Source organism: Furipterus horrens, unplaced genomic scaffold, assembly GCF_987537825.1.
Source record: "Furipterus horrens unplaced genomic scaffold, mFurHor1.1.pri manual_scaffold_11, whole genome shotgun sequence".
NCBI lineage: Eukaryota > Metazoa > Chordata > Mammalia > Chiroptera > Furipteridae > Furipterus > Furipterus horrens.
In genome coordinates, this window is record NW_028327181.1 from 9,736,752 (window position 1) to 9,760,248 (window position 23,497).

A 23,497-nucleotide genomic window follows, 5' to 3' on the forward strand; every position below is an offset into this window, starting at 1 on the left:
GAACAGTTGGGAAAATTGGCCATGATACCACATTTAGAAATTTTGAATGCTAATGACTTTTGCAAATATCCATAAACCTTCACATGTAAAGAATAGTTCTGAAGGTCAGAACATAAACATTGTTTTTTAGAAGTATACCATAAAGGTCTATGTCAGAGATAAGCCTTATATAGGTCATTTCTATGAGGACAGAAATTATTTGTAAGGGATAGGTCATATATAAAGCTGTGACAAGTTCTAAAAAAATGACTACTAAAGAATTTATTTACCTGACATGCTGTGGTTAAATTAAATAATACAGCAGTCCCTTGCGATATCGCGGTTCACTTATCGCGGCCTCACTATATCGCGGGATTTTTAAAAATATTATATTTAATCATTTATCACAGATTTTTTGCTATATCGTGGGATTTTGCAGTACTGTATATGTATGTTGTTAAAGTTACATAGGTTTAAGAGTGTAGAATATGTTTAAGAACATTAGTGTTTATAAAAGTGTAGAAAAGGTTAATAAGGGAGTGGGAAAGGTTATAAGGGACTGGGAACAGTTTATAAGTGTGTGGGAAGGGTTTATAAAGCCTTAAAAAATATATAAATACTAAAATAAATGTAAGGTTCCTACTTCGCAATTTTCACTTGTCGGGGAGCTGGGTCTAGAACGTAATACCCACGATAAGTGAGGGAACACTGTACCTGACAGGCTGTGGTTAAATCAAATAATATTCATATGCTGAACACTTACTATTTGCATAGGATATCAGGGGCTTTGAGGATGAAAGGATGAACAAGCTCTCTCAAGAATATTAGATCAAGCCACAGGGCAGAAAGCGGCCTGTAACTAGGCATGTAAGCAAATAGAGGCTGCTTTGTAAGAACTTAATTTTGATAAGAAGTATATTGAAGAGAAATTCACCCCGCATTACCAGTTACCAAGAGAAGATGGTATCAGAATGTCTGTAGCCTTAAAGGATGCATAGGATTTTGCTATGAAATATTTTAAGAACAGTCAAATAGAAAACAAATATTCTTCAAGGTAAACACAAAAGGGTTCACTTATCTCTAAATATTTATTTTCATCATGGTGAAAAAAAATATAGTAAGCCAGTATCTAGGAACTCCGGATATTCCTGAGTGGCAAGCTCTAGCCCTGATCTAGTCACTGTAGTTCTATAAAACTCTGGTAAGAAAATAATCATGGATATCCATAAAGATTTATGTTCATCAATGTGTTGTTTATAATAATAAAAAATTAGAAAAGCTCAAATTTATAATACAAGTGGAATGACTAAAATAGATATCCATGAAATTGATGTTTTTAGGACTAAATGTTTAAAAAATATTCAATAATTCAAGACCTTTTATGTGATTCTTTTTTTAAAAATAAAGCTGTTTCTATAGCAAGAACCTAAATTTGTAAATGTGTGTGTATATGCATAAACATATCATGCAAAGAAAAGTCTACAAATAAATTCATCAATGTAAGAGTGTTGACGCATTATCAGTCACTTTTCCCCTTAATTTTCTGTGGTTTCTGTATCTTCCACAATGACCCCAAATAATTCCTTTTATAATCATGAAATAACAAAGTGTTATACAAATACAAATTTCAGATGACTTCATGTGCATGTGAAAGTGTGTCTGTGTGTACATCAAATCTCGCTGAGCTTCACTTTCATTATCTATAACATGGAAGTACCTATTCCAAATCTCTTTCAAGACTATTAGATAAAATCTCTAAAACACTGATATATCACTTTGTAACTATAACATGGAGCACGACGTGGACAGAACGCACATATTTCCAAAGTGAAAATATTGAGGTCTTGCATTATCATCAGACTTATCACATCCCTGGACTTGGAACATAGACAGACTGAGTAGCCCATTACAGCAGTGATGGAATGATCATTAGGTCTTGCCACCAAGCACTTCCCAAGGATGCTCAATATTAAATCCATAAAGGCTTCTAGAAATCAAGTGCCAGATAACGGGAGAGCTGTACTCCCAGATCAAACTTCAGACCTCAGGGGCCCAGACAGGGAGAGGTTAAGAAGTCACCGACTGTGATACCCTGGCACCCACCACACCCACCCACACTACTGCCAGCCAAGGATGTCCCACAGTGACACACAACCGGGACTATACGAAATATATTGACCATAGATTGCATTTGAATTTTTGTCTAAAAGAAGGAAATGAGAATGTTTTCCTTAAAGGCAGAAGGGACAGGTGCTGACCTTGTCGGAGAGGCTCTCGGCTTTCAGCTTCTGTTCTTTGAGGGCCTGCTGCAGAGCGAGGATCTCGGCCTTGTGTTCCTTCACGGCCAGCTCTACCACCTGGCGTGACTCGGTGATCCGCTGATCGGCTCTTGCCCTGCGGGAAAAACACAGACCCGCCTTCAGAATCCCCATCGTCATTGGAGACAGGAGGTTGGCCCACCTCTAGTCCTGATAAGCAGCCAAACAGGCTGCGGGCTGGGTAGATGCCCAGCCTTGATTCCTAGTTTCAAACTATGTCTTGCTTTCTGACTTATTACAGAGTGAAGGTTTGACTCTCTTTAGGCCTTGGGTAAAAATACTCTTGAAAAAGTTCCTGTGAGTATTCGCTTGGAAAGGTTGACTAGGAAAAGGCATTTTTCCAAATGCTACTGCGCTGAATGGAATTTTTCAAAACCATCACACCCTCCCATGGGAGTAGAAATGGAATGAGGTCCCACTGAAGGACCACCAGGTGCAGAGGATCATGGGAGACCCTATTTACACAAACATTTCCTCTCCTTAAAGTAGATACAAGATGTTAGGTGATTTGTGTGCTCAACAGGAAACTAAAACTTGAATCTGATGAATTCATCTGTAAATAAGGTTAGAGAAAAGAAAAACTAGAAGAAACTGGAAAAATCACTTCCCTTCCCCAGCAGGTCCCACGTTTTGCCCCTTCCATGCCTGGGCGTGCAGTGAGCTCCTCCACGGGCAATGTTCTCCTTCCCAACACTACAAACACAACCGGACTCCGCCTCCAAGGATAAGCTCAAGGGCCATGTCCACCAGCAAATCTCTCCCAATTTCTCCTCCAGAAGTAGCCTCTCCTTGCTCGGTATCCAGAGCACAAACAGACTTCTTTCCTGGCCTAACCCACTATCTATTTTAGGTGATTAATATCTGAATGCATAGGTTATCTCCTCCACTGGACTCTTAGCCTCCTGAGGACAAGAATTAAGAATTAGATTTTAGGACTTCCGGCAAAGATGGAGGCGTAGACAGACAGGCTGCGTCTCCCTCCACAACTAAGAAGGAACACAACTACCTCAAAACTAGAAACAACCAGAAGTTCCAGAAAATCAGAGTGCATGGAAGTCCAGCAAACAAAGATATAAAGAAGAAATACTCATCCAGACAGGTAGGAGGGGCGGAGCCGGGGCAGAAAGGACGCGGTGTGGTGGCGGCAGCAGCGACAACAGCAGCGGGCCGGCAGAAAGCGCAGTCACACGTTTTAAAAAGTCAGGAGGGACACCTGGGGAGCATTCCCAGCTCCTCCCCGAACCTCACAGCTCATGGTCCCAGCACGGGAAAATCAAGCCTCATTGCTTCTGACTGTGCAGACCAGTGGGGGTTGGGGTGGAAGCAGAAACTGCCGGTCTCTCAGCAGAGCCACTTGTTTAAAGGGCCCCCATGGTCCTAGAATGTCCGCAGACCCACCCACTCTGGGAACGACAGCCAGGGCAGCAGCTAGAGGGGCGCCAGTCCGGTGCGGAAGTGGGAGAGGTGCCTGGAAAAGGGGCGAGTGCTGGGCAGGTGGCATTGTTCCCTCTCGGACCCCTCCCCCACACACAGCGCCACAAAGTGGTGAAACGGGTCGCCCTGCACTGATGAATCCCTAAGGCTCCACCTTCCGGCCAAGATGGAGGCCTAGACTGACACACTCCATCTCCCTCCACAACTAAGAAGGAATACAACTACCGCAAAACCAGAAATAACCAGAAGTTCCAGAAAATAAATGGAAGTCCAACGTATGAAGTTATAAAGAGGTGGGGCTCGTCTGGACGGGGAGGAGGGGCGAAGCTGGGGAGGAGAGGTCAAGCTGTGCTGTCCGCGGCGGCAGCAGCAGCGACAGAGGCAGGACAGCTGTAAGCACAGACGCTCATATTTAGGGGGAGGCGAGAAGCGCCTGGGGAGCACCCCTGGCTGCAGACCAGACCCGTCAGCTTGCAATTCCAAAGCCGGGGAAGGCAGACCTCCGTTGCCTTGGACTGTGAGGCCCAGAGGGTGTAAGGACAGAGGAGGAGGCTCTCAGTCTCTCAGCGGAGAGTGAACGGCAGGAATGCATCTTGGACCCCAACCCCCACAGAAAACGCCACAGTGTGGTGAGACGGGTCACCCGGTTGTGATGAGTGCACGGGGCTTCGCCCCCTATAGTGTAGGAGGTGTGACGGCCCCGCCTCGGAGGCAAAGGCAAACACAAAATGGTCAGGATGGCACAGATCATGATAGAGATCCCCGTGACGCAGCTGACCAGACAGCAAATATCTGATCTAACGGCTCAGCAGATAGGAAATCTTTCTGAGGCTCAGTTCAGAGCTTTGGTTATACGAATGCTTACAGACCTAACAGCAGATCTTAAGACGGAGAAGGAATGAAGGCTAGTCCTGCTGAAATGAATGAAAACACATATGAAACTAGTGGTGAGGGCAAGAAAACCAGGGATCAAATCAACAAATCAGAACATAGGGAAGGAACAAACAGTCAACCAGTGCAGAAAGAGTAAATGAAAAGTGAGGAAAATGAGGAGAGGCTCAGAAACTTATCAGACAGCTAGAAGTGGGCCAACATCCGAATCATAGGACTGCCAGAAGGTGAAGAAGAAGAACTAGAAACTGAAAAATTATGTGAAAAAATAATGAAGCAGAACTTCCCTAACTTGGGGAAGGAAACAGACTTACAGGTCCAGGAAGCACAGAGAGTTCCAAAAAAGCTGGACCCAGGGAGAACCACACCAAGACACATTATAATCAAAATGTCAAAAATTAAGGATAAAGAGAGAATCTTAAAAGCAGCAAGAGAGAAGAAGAGAATTAAGTACAAAGGGGTCCCAATAAGACTATCAGCTGATTTCTCAAAAGAAACTCTGCAGGCAAGAAGGGACTGGCAAGAAATATTCAAAGTAATGAAAAGCAAAAACCTACAACCACGACTACTCTATCCAGCAAAGCTGTCATTCAGAATAGAAGAACAGAGAAAGTGCTTCCAGGACAAAGTAAAACTGAAGGAGTTCATCAGATCCAAACCACTGTTATATGAAATGTTAAAGAGGAGAAGGAGGATCAAAACGATGAACATTAAAATGAAAACTGTATCACAACAACCAACCCTGGCTGGTTTGGCTCAGTGGATTGAGCGTCAGCCTGCGAGCTAAGTGTCGCTGGTTCAATCTTCCAGTCAGGGCACATCAGAGAAGGAAAACTCTGACTCCAAAAAACCTCCGCTGCCTTGCGGCATACCTCTTCAGGGGAAAGGCTAAGGGAGTAAACCCCGACAGAAAATCCGGAGCCGGAGTCCCTAAGGCGGTTTGACGTTGTAGTCAACACCGGCAACTCCTGCGGCGCACCTGAAGCCAAGCTGTATCGACTCCGTCTTTCCCTTGGACCCTTCAGCTGCGAAGAGAGGGGGGGTCTGCTGCATGGGCAACAGCAGACCCTCCATATCACCCTGCCCAGGCTCTGTAGCTTCATCGCAAGATGTCGATTCAACACGGGAGGAGACAGATACCATGTCACTCCCGAGTCGGACTGCACAGCCATTCTCGGTGGTGCAGATAGACTCTTAAGAAGCTACACCATCGTCTCTTGAGACGGACGGCTGCTGACGATCACAACAACCAACAGCAGAAGCTAGGGAATTGAAACAAAGGCAGACTAAGTAGGCAATGAGAGTGGGAAAAGAATTATAGGTATGGGGAACATTTTGGGGGGAGGTCAGCGGGGAGGGGGAAGGGGGTAAAGGGAGGAAGATGGTACAGGAATTAAGAAGCATAGTAGGAGAGAGTGGAGTATATAGGAAGATGTTGAGAAGAACTATATGCACAACCAATGGGCATGGACTGGGGGGGGACGACTGGAGGGAGGGAGGTGACTGGGTGGAGGGGAACAAAGGGAAAAGAAATTGGGACAACTGTAACAGCATAAACAATAAAGCATATTAAAAAAAAAGAATTAGATTTTATTCATCTCAGTATCCCACATAACACCGAAATGGGGGCAGGGGGTGTTTTATTATTGCCTCTGAAAGTACACATGAAATAATCTACCTAAGCGCAGATCATAATTTTGTCTCTCATGTGTAGGTGTATATTTCTTAATGCTGAAGCCCGCCTCAGACGACCAAAACTGTCTCTGAAGGACTCTAGAAATAGGATAGAAGCTGAACTTGAGAGCAGAGGGAGGGGTCTGTGTGAATGTAACCAGAACGCACTGTGAAGATTCGGGCGCCCACGAGTTCAGAGGGAAGCAAGAACACAGGAGATGTTAAACCAGCAGCCCCTCATGTCAGCAAATATCCTGAGTGAGAGGATGTCCAAAAACAGGGAATATTTCTACCAGTTTCTCTTGAAATTGATGGTTCTCATCTTTAGACTCTATAATCTTTTTCTAGTTTAACTAAGTATAGACTATAACATCCATCACATTTATAATAGTTGAGTCTCCTAGAGTCAAGTAAATGTGGAAAATACCAAATGTGTCTGACAGAATCCAACTAAATGATAGATGTTTCTGTGTGTAGTTTATCTTGCTTAAGGAGTATCACAGGAAGGTAAGTTTCAGAGGAAGGTGATGTTACCGAGGTGATGAAGGATGGGTATATCCAGCAGTGCGGACAAGGAGCCGTGGGGCTAACTCTAGCCTATATGGTATCTCAGTGCAAACTGGAAAAAAGCACTGTTCTCCAAGGCCGTTTATTTCCATCTGTTGGTAAACTGCTTTAATATGTCAATTCTGTTCACGCAAAACCCTTTCCTGCCGTGAGCTGTAAGACTGTCCTAAAAAATCTTCAAATCTGTGATGTCTAGGCACTGCCTAGAGCTACGCAGTATGCAACCTGCATTTTTGTGGCTCTGGCAAGAAGGGGATTCTATGCCAGGAGACTGGAAACAAAAGTGAGAAAGCAGAGGAAGAATACTGCCTGAATGTATGATTATTCTTTCCTATGAAAAAAGAAAAAAACAAAAACTAAACCATTCTTGCAAAGCAGCTGTTCTCAACTGGGGGTGATTCTGTACCCCCAGGGGTCATTGGACAATATCTGGAGACATGTTTGGTTGTCACAACTTGAGGAGGAAGTGCTACTGGCATCTAGTGGGCACAGACCAGGAGGATGCTCAACATCACAGAGTGAGCATGGCAGCTTCCATGACAAAGGATTATCCAGCCCAAACTGTCCACTGCCAAGGTTGAGAAACCTTAGGATAGAGGGAAGATTAGCATTACCCATGAACAGGATTAAAATGGTGATGGTCTTGCTCCTTGCTCACAATAATATGAAACCTGAGGAAAGAGTTTCTGCAAAGAAAGCACCGAGACATTTGCCATGCTGACTCCTAGGTCTCTCCATGGAGGAAAGAGACACCAGCTAACACCACCAAATTCAAGTGACACTGACCATAGTTACACTAGGGTAACCAACCCATCCTGGTTTGCACAAGAGTCTTTGTCCCAGGAAACTTCTCAGTCTTGAGCGAGATGGGACAACTAGCCACCCTGTTCATAACTCTCAGGTGATCCTGCGGTAGTCACCTGTCATCAGCTTTCTACAAACAGAAAGTCCCACCTGCTCTGTTTTTCAGTGTCCAGCATCCTCTGTAACTCACGAACTCGACACTCAAACTGGGACTTCTCATCACCCAGGACGCTCCTCCACGCCTCCCACTGCCGCTCCTTTTCCAGCAGCTCATCGTTCAGGGCCTCCAAATCCATGACCTGCTCCTCCAGCATCGTGCAGGTGGTCTTCAGGGCCTCCATCGTCTGCAAATCAGTACCACTGAGTTGTGCCTTGTGTCAAATGAGGGTTTCCCGGACATTCCTTTTGTCAGATCAGTCTCAGAAAAGCCCAGCTTTCTCACTGCAGCCTGAAATACAGCTGACCTTTTTCTTCTACTGACTGAGGGGACCAGATGAGAAAGAGCAAAGGGCCATTTCTGCCGCTGTCTGACAGGCAGAATCCAAAGCCAGGCCAGGGGGAGAGATCACACCTAAGGACCAAGGGGCACACACAGGCCTCCCAGAGCAGTGTATCTTTTTTTTAATTTTTAAAAATAAAAAAGAACTACACACTTTTCAAGGTCATTTTAAAAACCTCCAAGCCTTTGAAACAGACATGACTAAAATAGAGCCCATTTACTGGACAGACTCAGTCTTGGAAGCCAGGGGAGAGATGCACCAGGCACTCACTCTCATCCAAAGGGGGTCGAGAATCTCTGCGAAGCGCCCTTACTTGTTTCTGGCTGGTGAGCTGCATCTCCCTCTCTGTGATCTCACGGCGGAGATGGTCCACTTCACTCCGCAGCTGCACTATCTCATCGCTGGCACCGGAAGCCTCATCGAGTTGTTTGGACAAGTAGAAATTTTGGTTGTTGAGCTCAGCGTTGTCCTCCGTCAGCTGGTTTAGCTGCTCCTCCAGGTCGGTGATTACCTAAAAGATAAAAGGAATCCAGTTACACACCTGCAGGTCAATTTTAAATGAGAAAATGCTTCTATAGCCGTGGATTTCTGAAGCTGCAGGACAATGGCCGTCAACGAGCAGCTCCCATGTTAGCCGATCCAACGCTAAGAGCCAGATGCAAGCTTCCATGCCCACCCCCTGGGCACTGAGACACACACACACACACACTGTGGCAAAAACAAACAAACCTCCATTTCTAACTCAGGGTTCATCTGGAAAACATGGCAAAAGCAAATCAATCAAAAGTGAAGGCCACACAAAAGTGAAGGCCTCATTTAAAGGCAACTTTAAATGAGATAAAGTTCGTGGACAGTAATATAACGTAGAAAATGCAAACTGAGGAAAGAGAAAGGAAAACTGGCTTCACGATCAGCTAATTAAGCTAAAATGCCCACGATACCATCCGTAACAGGTCCCCAACCTTTTCGGTACCAGGGACTGGTTTTTCCACAGACAGGTGCGGGGGGTAGGCAGTGGGGGGCGGACAGGAGGCGGACCTCAGGCGAGCTTCCCTCGCTGCCCGGTTTCTAACAGGTCACGGATGGGGGTCGGGGACCCGTGCACCCGTGACCTATAGGACATTATAATTGGAGATAAGTCTTAGAAACTAAAATAAAGTTCTTGTCAAAGAAGACTTAGTGAAGGACACTAAATTATTTCAGTAATATTTCAGGCAATATATTTAATTCCATGCAACAAAGGGGAAAGAAAGAATTCAGGGAGGCTCAGAGTAATCCTGAAAATACAATATTATACTATGGCATCACTTCAATGGTTTTTATTATACAGCTAGGTATCAGCAAATGGGAAGGCGTGTATATGAAATTGTCATTTTATCGAGAGAGATTTAATCAGGTTTTGCTAAATTATTTCCCCACTCAGTAGAAAAATGACTTCCATTTCAGTGCTTTTAGCTTTCCTATTCTCTTTGCCGAGTCTCAGTGTCAGCACTTGCAGAGGTCTTTAACACACAATACTTTAGAAGTTTAAGGCCAATTTTCTTATAATAGTTGGAATGAGGCGCACAGGCAATAAATTTTATGTAACAAAAAGATGTAAATTAAAAGGAAATGGCTTTAAGCCTATGGTTATTAATTGTTTCCAATTTTCAAACCTAGAGTAGAGTTAGTTTACAAAGTGGTAACACAGTTTCCATGACTAATTTCCTGCTTAACCACCTCTGATTAGCAATTAAAAAATAAAATCTTCCCAAACACATAGAAATCGGGAGTGTCAAGTAAGTAATCTGTCCAAGGTGGCTCAGAAAACACAGCTTTTCATTTTGTTAACTGAGCTGACATATCTTTAGTGCAGTAAGTGGTCTAGGAGCTTGTATTTACATGTCAGAAGTCATGTTAATTCCTAATGGACTGGTTTGAGCACAGAAAAGGGGGCATAGAGGTTATCTGGTTAGGTTCTTAGCTGAGACTCCTCCTCCATCATGGGCAAAGGCAGGGAAACACTGCCAGTTGGTCGTTCCTAACAGGCACCTATGCCTCAGAGGCATCCCTGTATCACCCTTTCTGTAACATGGGAAAGTCTCCTAATAACCAATGAATAAACAATGCCTCACAGTCCAACTGGTCTCCTTCAGATATGTAGTAAACCCAACTCCACTCCTTAAGAGAGTTTTCATTCTAGACTGCAAATATCTCCGTTTAACTATGATGCTTCCTTCTACGTCCTTCCCAAGGAAAAACAAAATGGAGGCAAACTGGCCTGGACTCTATGCAGTAAAAAGCATTCAGGAACCCCAAATAAGCAGTGCTGAACTTGGTTGGGTTGGCTTCTCCAGCTGTGACATGGAGAGAAATACTATATTCACTATCCTTCTGTTTCTATTGTTTTAATAAAAGTTTTGAATTTTTTTGCCTACTATTCCACCTTAATGTACCATGCAAAATACAAGCGATAAAAAAATTAATGGTGCTTCATTGTAAAGATTACAGTGGTGCCTCCTGAGGAGCAGAGACTACAAAAAATTTGTTCACATAAGAACATACACACTGTCAAAATTATTTCCTTGCCATCTGAAGCATATATTTAAGCCTTTGGGTACCCACTTCGATATTTATGAAAAAAAAAAATGCAGTTTGTTATGAATCCATTTCTTCCCCCTCTTCTCTTTCTCCCAAAATTAAATTACAAATTGCTGAAGAAGAAACACCCAAAAAAAGTCAATTAGGTGCCAACACTGTTACTCTCACTTCAACAGAGATGGGCCCATTGGAGCAAGAACTGTCCTATTTCCCTCCTGTCAGCTGGTTTTCAAGGAGGGGGTGGGTCTCATGTCTCTGATTTCCGTTTACAGTTTGGTTCTAGATTTTGTCATTGTCTCTATTTTGCCCGTTGGACAAGAGAAGGATGATGTATTTGTGTGAAGCACCCAAGCACTCATTAAAGCATTTTAATTCACTCCAAGTTTTACATATTCTTTCTGCCCAAGCCATAACAGGTTTAGCTAGCGTTTTGGTATTAAGTGTTACACACACACACACACACACACACACAATTGAGTCTGCAGATATCGAACTGACTTGAGACAAGGCAGTAAATCCATGGTCTCCATGGTTTAAAAAAACACATATATAATAATAAACTTTTATAATAGGTGATTTTGAACCAGGTAATATGTAACGAGAATTCTTGGGTCTACTTTGTGGCCTTCAGTATATTCGCTCCATGCCAAGGGCAAATTATTAGAGTCTGTTAACCTTTCAACTCCAAAGATAGAGGGTAAAAAAGAAAAGCTGAAAGCATGACGCCTGGCTGCATCTTAACAGTAAAAAGCGTGAGGGAGGCAGGGGTACCAGAGCTTTCTTATATGCTGTTTTTGCAGATAACATATCTTGGTGCAGTTCTGAGAGAAAACAGGATATAAAAAATGAGGTGAATCAAAAAAAAAAAAATCTCTATTTGAGTTTATCTGTCGCTTTTCAAGGCTTTCACGCAAACACCATGGTTCTGAGAAATAGATGTAACCTCTCCCACGCAGGTAGGAGACCTGTAGAGGACAGGTTACCAGGTAAATGTTTGCTAGCATGTCAGAAGTGGAGAAATCAGTCAGTTAATGAGCATCAAGCTAAAAAGACACAGGACTCAAGTCCTATTTTAATGCCTGGTATTTTCTTGAAGGCAGCTATTTGCATATTATTTATTTTTAATCTTATAGCTGACAGATTGATTCATAATTAAAACTGTGTCATATGTTTGCCCACCAACTCCACTCCAAAACAGACTTAGGTAGGGTTTTAGGTGCCAGATTGAATCAAATCCTTTTTTTAAATCTCTTCAAAATATAGAAATGGTCAGAGCTTGAAAATCTTACTGTTCATGAGCTTTCTAAAAGCTGCTAACGGGAGCTTCTATCAATGGAGTTATGACACAGGCGTTCCCAGCAGTAACAACGATGACATTTCCTAGTGGAAACGATCTTGGACAGCGCCCACCAGAAAGGAACACCTGTCATGCTCACTGAAGTGTCTTGAAAGCAGCCTTTGAACTTGCAAAAATATAACTGAGATTGACTACTGCTGCCAAACGTTGTTCTAAAGGGGTTATTTTCAAACTTTTTTAAGGAGCAAAACCCTTTTCTAAACAAAAGATTTTCTTTTATTTTATAAATCCAATATAATAAAGTAATAATAGTAACAAACACTACTGGGCACTTTCTAAGGAACAGGCCCCTATGCAAGCACTTCGATGCAGCACCTCATTTATTTATTGCAGGAATCCCGTGGGGAAGGTGTTATTACCACATTTCTAATTCTATGAGTCAGTGTTTCCTAAGTTTTACTGTTTCTGAAATTTGAATGTGTATTGGAACTAAGCAGCTGCCTCTCTTCCCTCACCCAATGGCCAAAGAGCAGTTATTAGATAAATTATGTGTCTTACAATCAATGACACTGGAATCAAGAACAATGTTATCTCCATTTCACAGATAAAGAAACAGAGGCTTGGGAGGGTAACATCACATAGGCTATCAGGAGGTCAATTTAGAATCTGACCCTGGTCTGCCAGACACGGGAGAGCATGGGGTGGCACGCTAAGCTACCCCACTGCAGTAGCCAAAATGCGGTGGGTTCCTCCTCCCACTTGCAGAGGCCCCCAGAGGCTTCTCCACAGAACGCCAGGGGTAAGTAGAGGAAGAATTAGAAGACACTGTTCTGAAGCAAATTTGAGGAATAAAGAGAACCTAAAACTTACATAAGTTGAGAAAGTCGTCGGCAGCCGTCCGTCTCGAGAGACGATGGTGTAGCTTCTTAAGAGTCTATCTGCACCGCCGAGAATGGCTGTGCAGTCTGACTCGGGAGTGACACGGTATCTGTCTCCTCCCGTGTTGAATCGACATCTTGCGATGAAGCTACAGAGCCTGGGCAGGGTGATATGGAGGGTCTGCTGTTGCCCATGCAGCAGATCCCCCCTCTCTTCACAGCTGAAGGATCCAAGGGAAAGACGGAGTCAATACAGCTTGGCTTCAGGTGCGCCGCAGGAGTTGCCGGTGTTGACTACAACGTCAAACCGCCTTAGGGACTCCGGCTCCGGATTTTCTGTCGGGGTTTACTCCCTTAGCCTTTCCCCAGAAGAGGTATGCCGCAAGGCAGTGGAGGTTTTTTGGAGTCAGAGTTTTCCTTCTCTGATGTGCCCTGACTGGAAGATCGAACCAGCGACACTTAGCTCGCAGGCCGACGCTCAATCCACTGAGCCAAACCAGCCAGGGAAAGTTGAGAAAGTAACCAAATTAATTCTACATATTGCCATATTCTATTAAAAACTAAATTTCCAATTTTAAAAACGTGGGGGAGAGTGGATCACAAAGCAGCACAGGAAATGTTTGAGGGGGATGGGCAGGCTCATGATTTGGATTGTCCTGCTGCTTTCTTAGGTATATACGCATGTCAAAGCTCATCAGGGTACTGTACTCCGATTATACTTCAATACAACTATAAAAAACTTTTTTTAAAAAAGCCCTTATGCCAAAAGACTAAAAAAGAAGAAAAGAAATCTCCAGATGAAGGATTACTGATATATACATTTCAAATACATCCAGGTTTATTTTAGGAAAATAGAGTAATCTAAAAATATCACAGCCATAAAAAGATCTATATTTTATTCAATGATCATTTATGAGCATGTACATAATATAAGCAAATAACTCTTGTGTAAAATAAGAAACCTAGACAGAAAGAAACTAAAAAAGTAGGGCAAAAGAGGAAAGGAACAGAAGGCATCAACTCTGCAAGGAAGGGCGTGAGAAAGGAGGAAATCAACAGACATTTCTAAGGTGGGCCCACCCCAATCCAGCCATTGCATCAGGAAATGAAGACAAAAAATCCATCTGCTCGGTGCCCTAGAGTCAAACAAGAGGGACATCTTATGACCCAGTTATTCCACTCTTGGGTATACGCTCATCAGTAATAAGTGCTTAGAGCCACCAAGAGACCTGTACAGGATGTCTTCCAAGAGCTTTGTTGATAGCAAAAACAAACAATTCATACACTAAAAACACCACACCATAATGAAAAAACAAAACAACAAATTTTTAACAGACACAACATGGATGAACCACACAGACAACTTAAGTCAAAAAAAGCTAAACCCAAAAGGGCTTCATTTAAATGAAGTTCAAGAACAGGCAGAACTGATCTATGGAATCAGAGGTCAGAGTATGGTTACGCTTTGGGCAAAGGATGCTGATGGGAACATGAGGGACCACTCTGGGGACTAGAAACGCTCTGCATCTTAATCTATGTTGTGGCTACGCTGTTGCCTATGCATGTAAAAATTTCATTGAGCTGTACACTTAAGATTAGTGTACTTTACGAGGTCCGTCTAGAAGAAGTCCAGCCATTGTTAATACTGGTATAACTGCCCCTGCTCCCTGGACAATCTCTGGCTTGGGCTAGCCTGGGAACCTTCCACTTTGGAGAAGGATGGAGAGCTGCTTAGGAACTTTTATTGCAGCTACTAAAATCTATAAGTGGTTGTGCAGTGAGAATTATTTGGGCCATTCCAATTATTCTCCCTCCAGCATGAAGAATGGTTTTAAATGTTTAAAACTGGCAGAAACTCAAGGAACTGAAGTTCTGGGGCTCAGTAATGCCAATTCAACTTGACAGTATTAACTACTTCAAGCTAGAAGTTTGTATCAAAAATCAGTCACTGATATCACAAAGAGATACCCCTTTTCCTTCTCGGTTTGAATTTTATGCTATTTTAATCATCTTTGGTTAATACTCACAGTACAGCTGTTGCGAAGGGCATCAAATTTGCGCTGAATTTCATCTCTATGTGCCTAAAAGGTAAGAAGTTGATTATAAATTTTCCACAGGGAGGAATACAATTGTACATGCTATGGGTCAAATAAAGAAAACAGTATTTGCACAGAAAGCCAAGAATGCTGTTGCATCAGCCACAGCATCTGTTTTTCAGAGAATTAATAATCAAGTCATTCCCAACATCAGAAACATAAGTTACAAGAACACATGATGTAGTGTTAATACCAAACTGACTATTTTTTTAAATTTAATTTTTCAATTACAGTTGACATACAACAAGGAACTACTTAAGACCACACGTGTTAATCCTTTACAAATATATTTGAACACTCATACTAATGCTTAGAGATGAGTGGGAAAATAATACATAATAAAGGATGAAATTTTTACTCTCCTTCATTTAGCTTGTTCCCCAGCCTTAACCTTTCCCTCTTCCCTCTAACTGAGCCTCCCCCATCAAGCCTACTCCCAACAAACACACACACACACACATACACACACAGGACAATAGCCAAGACAAAGCAGGAACTTTTTTTTTTTTTTAATCAAAAGCTGCTGCAATTCAGAAACCCCAGAGGGATCTTGAAATAAATATAGAAGCAGAACTGCTTCGTTCAGTTGATAAGGATTTTTTGAGTGCACACTATATGCCAGACACTGAGGCAATAAAGCATGCAGGGCCTATCCCTTCATTCTAGGGAGGGAAACGAGAACATAAATAAGCGCATGGTTCCTAACTGTGACAAATGCTGTAAACGAAACAGAAAAAGGGAGTAAGGAAGTTAGGAAGGAACTCAGACGGGTGGTGAAAGAGGCTCCTCTGAAGAGGTGACATTTATATTGAAACCCGCATGACGACGGGGAGCCAGCCATGCAAAGAAAAGGGCAGAGGGAGCAGCATGTGCAATAAGGGCACTGGGGCTTCTGAGGAACAAAAAATAACCTGAGTGGCTAGAGCAGAATTTCTTCAACTTCAAGCTGTGACCCAGTGGCGAGCATGACAAGTGGGATTTTTTGGTTTGTTTTATCCAATGAAATGGAGTAAACAGGAGAGAATAAAAAACATCAGAATATACCTTTTCCGCAACAGTGAACACTGTTGTAGGAAATTTGTTTGAGATATCATAATTCATAGAGTTTAAGTTGCCATCAATTGTAAGACCATCACAATTTTATGTGAGATCGGAAAAGAAAAAGTGCTATCAATTAAACCATGACACGTTTATGTCTATGCGACTATATAATCATATAGATTATGATTATAAGAAGCATCCCGATTTCAGATACCTTAAAGTCAAAGAAATACACTACATGCGCTCTCTTGCATTAAAATGCAAGGTGAAGTGTATTCCTCGGTGGGCTGTGGCCGGACAACTTTCGGAAACCACCTCACTAAAGCGCAGAAGAAGGAAAGCGCGGCTCTAGATGGCAGTAGAGGCAGGCAGAGACCAAGGGTCTCAAAGTCTCAGAAAAAAGTTCTGGATTACATTCAAAATGCAATTAATTGGAAGCCAATGGTGTTTTAAGAAGCAGACTTACGTGATATGATTGTCACTGCACGGATGCAGCAGGAAGAATAGATCAAAAGAGGACAAAGGTAGAAAAGAGCAGGGAAACCACTGTCATTCAACGGAAAGAAGATGGTGGCAAAATACAAAGAAACGTGGATGGAACTGAGATTTCTTTTGGAAACACGTGATAAGACCCACTGATGAACATGGGGGCCAAGAGAAAGGAGGAGTCAAATTCTAACAGCCTTTTGATTCGAGAGACAAGGTAGATTATGGCACCATATGCTTAGCTCTGAAAGCCCAAAGAAGAATCCAGCTTGGGGCAGAGGCAAAAGTGGTCCTTCTCTTTACTTATTTATTTTTTAAAGATTTTATTTATTTACTTTCAGAGAGAAGAGGAGAGAGTGAGAAAGAGAGAAAGAGAAACATGCGAGAGATACATTGATCAGTTGCCTCTCCATGCCCCCAACTGGGGACCCGGCCCACAACCCAGGCGTGTGCCCTGACTGGGAATCAAACCAGCCACCTTTCGATTTGCAGGCTGGCGATCAAGCCGCTGAGACACACCAGCCACGGCTGGTCCTTCTCTTAAAAAAAAAAAAAAAAAAAAAAAAAAAAAATTAGCCTACATCAGAAGGTCTACAGGACAACTAAGTCAAATTTTTTAGGGCTGTGATTTATTCTCTAATATGTCTATTTTGACATAAATTAATATTATAAGTTTATAACAGCAGATTGGACATTGCAGAAAAATAATTGTGAACTTGAAGACACAGCAATAAACTGCAGAATGAAAACAGGCAAACAAAAAGACAATAAAACAAACAGCATTAATGGGCTGTGGGACAACTTCATGCAACCTAATGCACAGTGTAGGAAAAATAGGTTTACAGTTGTTCATATGGAAAATAATACAATAATTAATAAATAATACGAGAATAAACTGAATGTTTTGCATACTCACAACTGTAAGCCTAATTTTGCCCCACCCTGTACATGTAACTAGAGCCCTGAAGGACTGTAGGGATGAGACAGCAAAAATATTTGAAAAATAATGGCCAAAAATTTTCCAAAGTTGATGAAAACCATAAACTCACAGACGCAAAAATTTCAATGAACCCAAGCACAAGAAATATGATGAAACTTAAGTTAATCAAACTTCTTAAAACCAGTAGCAAAGAGAAAACATTAAAACCACCCAGAGAAAAAGACAAGCGACAGATATAGAAACAAAGAAAAGAAAGACAGCGGATGACTAACCAAGGGGTGCTGGGTAAGGGTAGGAACCTGGCTAGAAGACATGGAGCAACATCTTTAAAGTACTGATAGGGGGAAAAAAAAAAAGACAAAAATAACCCAAAAACCCTGTCAACCTAGAGTTCTATGCTCAGCAAAAATATCTTCCAAAAATTAAAGTGAAATAAAGACTTTTTCAATATACAAAAGGTGCAGGAATTTGCCATCTGCACACCTGTACTATAAGAAATGTTAGACGAAGTCCTTCGAGGAGAAGAAAAAGGACAACCAGAAACTTAAATCTACACAAAATAATCAAGAGGACTGGAAAATAATGTAAAACAAAACAAAAATAGAGAGTTGCATAGACAGACTCAAAAACAGATCCATAAGTTGAGTTATCATTTAGAATCAATTTCCAGGAAAAAGTAGCCAATGTTTTTATGTACTGATTTAATAGATTATAATTTTTCCCCAGTACTGATGTGCTTTTTATCCAGCAATAATACAAGTGATTTATTCACTGAATGGGGTATGAATATAATTTATCCAAAGCTGGAACATGACTCTCTACTCTGATGTTGAAAACTCATCTGTGAGCAAGCAGCAGCCTGCCCCAAAGACCATCCAACTCCCTTGAGTGCATTTCATGATCATCAAGGACAAAAGGCATGGGTTCTTCCTAAAAGAAGAATAAGGTCCATAGATTAATAAACTCTACAGCAGGAGTGAGCAAATTTTTTCTTTAAAGGACTAGATAGTAAATATTTTTGGCCTTAAGGGCCATTCAGTCTCTCTCACAATTAGTCAACTGCCCTCCTAGTTTAAGAGCAGCCATACTCAGTATGTAAAAGCATGGGCATGACTGTGTACCAATAAAACTTTATTGACAGAAAACATGAGGCAGCCTGAAGGTGGCCCACTGGTAAAGCTTGCTGATACCTGCTCTAAATGATTATTTAATGTGAAATCTCTCAAAGACAGCAACAAGAAGCTGAGGGTAGAGTTAGTTCCTTCAAAGCCTAAGCAGTGATCATAAAAAAGCTTCCTGGCCTAGACTTAAACATAGACAACCTATTCCACTTTCTTATTAATAGCAAAATTTCCAAATAACATTGCACCATTAAAAGTTTGTTTAACTGCCCCCACTGTAGTTTGAAATTTTAATCACTAATACTGTTTCATTTTCTTTAAAATTTACCATCATTGAGGCTTTGGATTATTTTGACACATCAAATGACAATCCTGTTTGAGGGTATAATATAATGAATTACCATTATAATGGCTTTTGATTTATCATTGACTGAAATATAAACACAAAATGTAGACCAAATCCTGTTGTAACTCCTAGAAATACTATTAGAACTTAACAATTATTAGACTGATCTGGGTTAAAAAAAAGAAGTCAAGAAACATATGTTTTATGTTTCTTTGAAATAAGTTGTAAACCAAATACACAAAATGCAAAAGGTTACACAATAGTGTATATAAGGGTAGTAAAACACATAAGAAAACCATTGGATTCTCTCAATGAAACAACTGAGTGTTGATGAGACATTACATGCCACCAGAAATAGTTACTCTTAAAAATTATTGAGGACCCCAAAGAACTTGTTTATGTGGCTTATATCTTTCTATATTTACCATATTAGAAATTAAAACAGATTTTTTTTCAAATATCTGTATTTTATTTCTTTTAAAATAACAGCATTGCTTTTGTACCATCAGTGTGTTAACCCAATAAAAAATGCCAAACGACATCTTAGTATTATTGTGAAAATAATCTGAACTCGGGGACCATCAGGGATCCAGACCCCACTTTGAGAACCACTGAGCCAGGGGTTGGAATCACAATGAAGCAGAACAAACAGGCTGCAGCCAAAAGAGCAGAGAGACATTCTCTCTGGGTAGTGCTTACTTCTTCATTAATTTTAAGGGAAGTTACAAGAGGAAGAAGCAAAAGAGAATTATAACGCAGCCTTGATAAGAGCAAATACCTGTAGAGCTGAGGAAACCCGTGTTCAGATGTCTGACCACCTTCTGGGATCCACAGTCAGGGTTCTAGAATGCTCAGGCTTCCACTCATCCACCCCTTTCCGTGTTGAAGGCAGGCACCAAGTAAGACTATCTATCACCTTACATGCCCCAATTTCACATCTTGGCTACCATGCTGATGGCTTATTAATTAAATACAAAGTTTTATATTTATGTAAAAAAATAAGAGCATGCACTGACTAATAATATTAACAACTCAAAGAGGACGACTTTGAGACCTCACAATCACGTGATGCTGGGAGACTTCCTTTCATTAGTGTCTCTAGCTTTAGACTCGTGATTATTCTGCATTAGTTACTTAACCAAATCAATAAAAGAACATCATGGGAGGGACACGGAGCACGTCTGTGGGGCCATGCTGGTGTATGCAGGGCTCACGCCACACCTCTGTCCCAAGGCCCCATTCAGAGGGACGCTTACATCATGTCGCACATCTGTGTGCTCTAAGGTGTGCAGATTCAAATCCTCTTTCTTACAGAAGGGGTTGCATGGAGTCTTTAAGTTTCAAGTCCAGGCAGAATATTCTTTCTTCCACCAATAGGCATGGAAGCATCTTGAAAGTGTGGATTTTTATTTAAATTTGACTCTCCTCTGGGTCTCTGCTTTGATTTAATCTCAGCCAGTGAATTTCAATGCAAATGCAATTGACAGGACAGGTAAAGTGAGAGTGGAATAAAAAGAAGGCAGAAGACCAACAATGGCCTCCCAGTGGCGCCTGCCAAGCTCCTGCCAATGCAAATCTTCAATTTAACTGCGATCCATCTAATTTGGTCCAGAGGCAGAGGCCAGATGGGGTAACTACTCTTTCCCAGGCTAGGAGACGGAGGCCTGCTAGAGATAAGCAATAATAGTCCATTTGACTTCTCCCTTTTATTGATTGAACAGCCTGCTGTTAAGCTCACAAGCCTCCTGGGAGATAATTTTAGATTTAATTTGATTGATGCTTACTCTGGGTCTGAACTTGAGCCTCGAACAATGAGAGAGCATCCGAGTACTGCATTTGTGACCATTTTTTCTTTCTCTTGGAAAATACATTCTTCAGAACAAATTCAACAAAGCCATTCAGGCAACAGCCACAACCTGTAACCAGGTTTACAGGACATAACCAAAGGGAGGAGAGAGGGAAAACCCACAGCCTCAGAACTGAATGGAAGCAAACTGACATGAGATGGGGATTCCTGCCTGATGGGTTTGCAAACAGTTGACCGAAGGCAGTTTTCTGCCATCATTTTTAAGACGCCCTGTTTCCCATGGAATCTTCCTTTGAGAGCCTGGTTGAGCCCTCGTTTCTAGACCTAGGGAGGCTATTTCTTTCTTTTTTCCTAAGAAGATGCTCTGAGGCAGTGATCGCATCCAAATTAAGCCGTGACTTGCTGCTGTGCTAGGCTCTCAGCAGCCATTAGACACAGCACATTCCAACCAGCAGCAAGACAGGATTTAAAGACTAATTTCCCCACAGATAAACAACAGTGACACATGCTCTATTTTATATGCTCCTCCTTCTAAAAGGAAGGATGAGATGCAGGGCCACGCCCTCCCTCCAAATTCCAGCAGATCAGGGACAAAAATGTGTCCTTCTCCTCCCATGTAAAGAGATCTGAGGAATTACATGCCAGTCCCCTGGGGAGAAAAGGCTAAAGACACAGCCCTAAGCACATAGTGAGGACTCGTTAACTAAGGATTAAATGACTGATGTCTTCTCCTTTCAGAGGCTGGCAGATAGGGGCAAAATATTAACATACAATGCACTAAATATAATACTGGTTAGATTTTTTTTTTTTTTAATGAAGAAAAATAAATTTTATTCACAACACTTTGCACATAAACTTTTCCTTCTGCCAATCTGCGTGGAGTTGAAAATAAAGGATGCTAATATGCACATTGTGCAGCACATCTTTAAAACTTTGGACTTCTTTTCCCTCTGGGGCCTCTTGTTTTCCTTTATAACCCTTTTTTCCCCTTAAAATCTGTCTTAATTAGCCTCTGCATTCTTCACGGCGAAGCCCACGAGGTAGCCATCTTGCTTGCTTCTGCAGAGGAAGCCTCTACAGTGGAACAGTTCTGCAAACTGCTTTTTGGTATTATTATCATGGTGTTTAAAGGCAGCCCTGGCCTGCCAGCACTGTAGAAGTGCTGGGCATGCCTTTCGCAAAAACAGCCCCACAAAGAGTGCAGCCAATGGCAATGCAGAGCTTAGCAACTCCAAAGTGATCTTCTCTGCCTAGCCTTCCTAGACAAAGGATCTCCTGTCTGGTTAGATTTTTAAGTGTCTCTTTTAGCAACTAAGAAATGCTATCTGGTTGTCTTCCTCCCTATCCATCCAACTCCAGAAAGTACAAACCTTCTTTGCATTCAATCTTATATATTCGTTTCATTCTTACCTCCATTTTTATAGTCTTATTTTCTCTTTGCCTTTTCTTTTTATTTATTCTGTAATACTGTTTTGTATCTTTCTAAACTGCTTTCAATATATTTTGAAACAAGGCAAAGTGTAAAGAGATACCTGACTATTTTTTCCAAACCAAATATTGGTGGCAAGTGGCATCAAGTGTTTAATAGGTGTTCTTATAAAGACAATGGAAAGTCAGATAGCAGTCAGTATCTGAGCTCGGTGTTAAGTCCTAGAAAATCTAGGAATCACAAGCAGCTTCTACTCAGGAGTTACTGTGTGCCCCAGAATCCTGGACGTCCCTGTGTCCCGGACTGGTCCGTAAGGACCCTGGCATTGTCCAATCATGTTTTCAATTCAGTTCAGATAATGGGCTCTTGAAACTCAACAAAGGGAGACAGCTTCTAAGAATCAAACTAGTTTAAAATATATACCATATCATACCAGATGCATACATAAGACATAAAGGAGACCTACAACTTAAAAAAAAATGTAAAATACGGCTAACCAAAACAAATATAGAAATATGGTAAAAAGACTAGTATAAAGTATAAGACTATTATTTTTTTAATGATTATTGAAATTCAGAGTAGAAGATCCAAATAAACAGACTTTGCCTAACACTGGAATTCAAAATATAATGATAAGCACATCTGAAATGAATATAATCTTGAATGTCAACTGTAATTGAAAAATAGAAAAAAAATATATAATGATGATAAATAAAATAAAGGAAGACCTTTTCAAGATGGTAAGGAAAGCTCAGATATTACCAACTGAGTGGGAATCCTAATTCCAATGAAGGAAAAGGCAGTATAAGCCAATTTTCTGCCCACTTAACATCTCTACGGACCCTTTTTTGGTCTCTCAAAATTTCTAAGAGTGAGCAGACATCCTCAGCACCACGCCGATCCTAGCGGAGGCCTTTAGCAACCTGAAGGGGCCACGCCCGGGCCTACCGTGAGCGCCTGGATTTCCTCCTCGGCTTCTGCTGTCGTCTCCTCCAGCTCCGTCTTGGCCTGGCGAAGCTGGCCCTCAAGGGCCGCGCGGGCAGCCTGCAGCGCTGTGAGCTGGGACTCGCGCTCTTGCAGAGAGAGCTGCAGCTCTGTCAGCTGGCGCTTCAGCTCCAGCTTCTGCTCCTCGTGCTCGAGGCTGACCTGGGAAACAGAGAAATGCTCAGTGGGCCTTAACTACACAGAAAGCCAGGATGCGACCTGCTGTTCAATGTAGATCTTAAACTCAGTCATGGAATCAAACTCTTCAGCCATCAACTGAGTGGGAAAATTTAATTAACCGGGTCTGATTTCTATGGGTCTCAAA

The 23,497-nt window shown here is 41.9% G+C and overlaps 1 protein-coding gene across 8 annotated transcripts in view; it reads right to left on the reverse strand.

Annotated features, from left to right (window-relative positions):
- Window positions 1–23,497, reverse strand: part of CIT (citron rho-interacting serine/threonine kinase) — a 151,440-nt gene that overhangs the window by 32,844 nt on the left and 95,099 nt on the right. For all 8 annotated transcript variants that reach the window (XM_090292492.1, XM_090292491.1, XM_090292496.1 and 5 more), the window contains exons 22-26: window positions 23,137–23,334; window positions 14,950–15,003; window positions 8,481–8,678; window positions 7,818–8,011; window positions 2,238–2,373 (exon numbers count right to left, since the gene is read on the reverse strand). In XM_090292492.1, coding sequence (XP_090148618.1) covers window positions 2,238–2,373; window positions 7,818–8,011; window positions 8,481–8,678; window positions 14,950–15,003; window positions 23,137–23,334 — 780 coding nt within the window. The remainder of the gene's footprint in view (window positions 1–2,237; window positions 2,374–7,817; window positions 8,012–8,480; window positions 8,679–14,949; window positions 15,004–23,136; window positions 23,335–23,497) is intronic.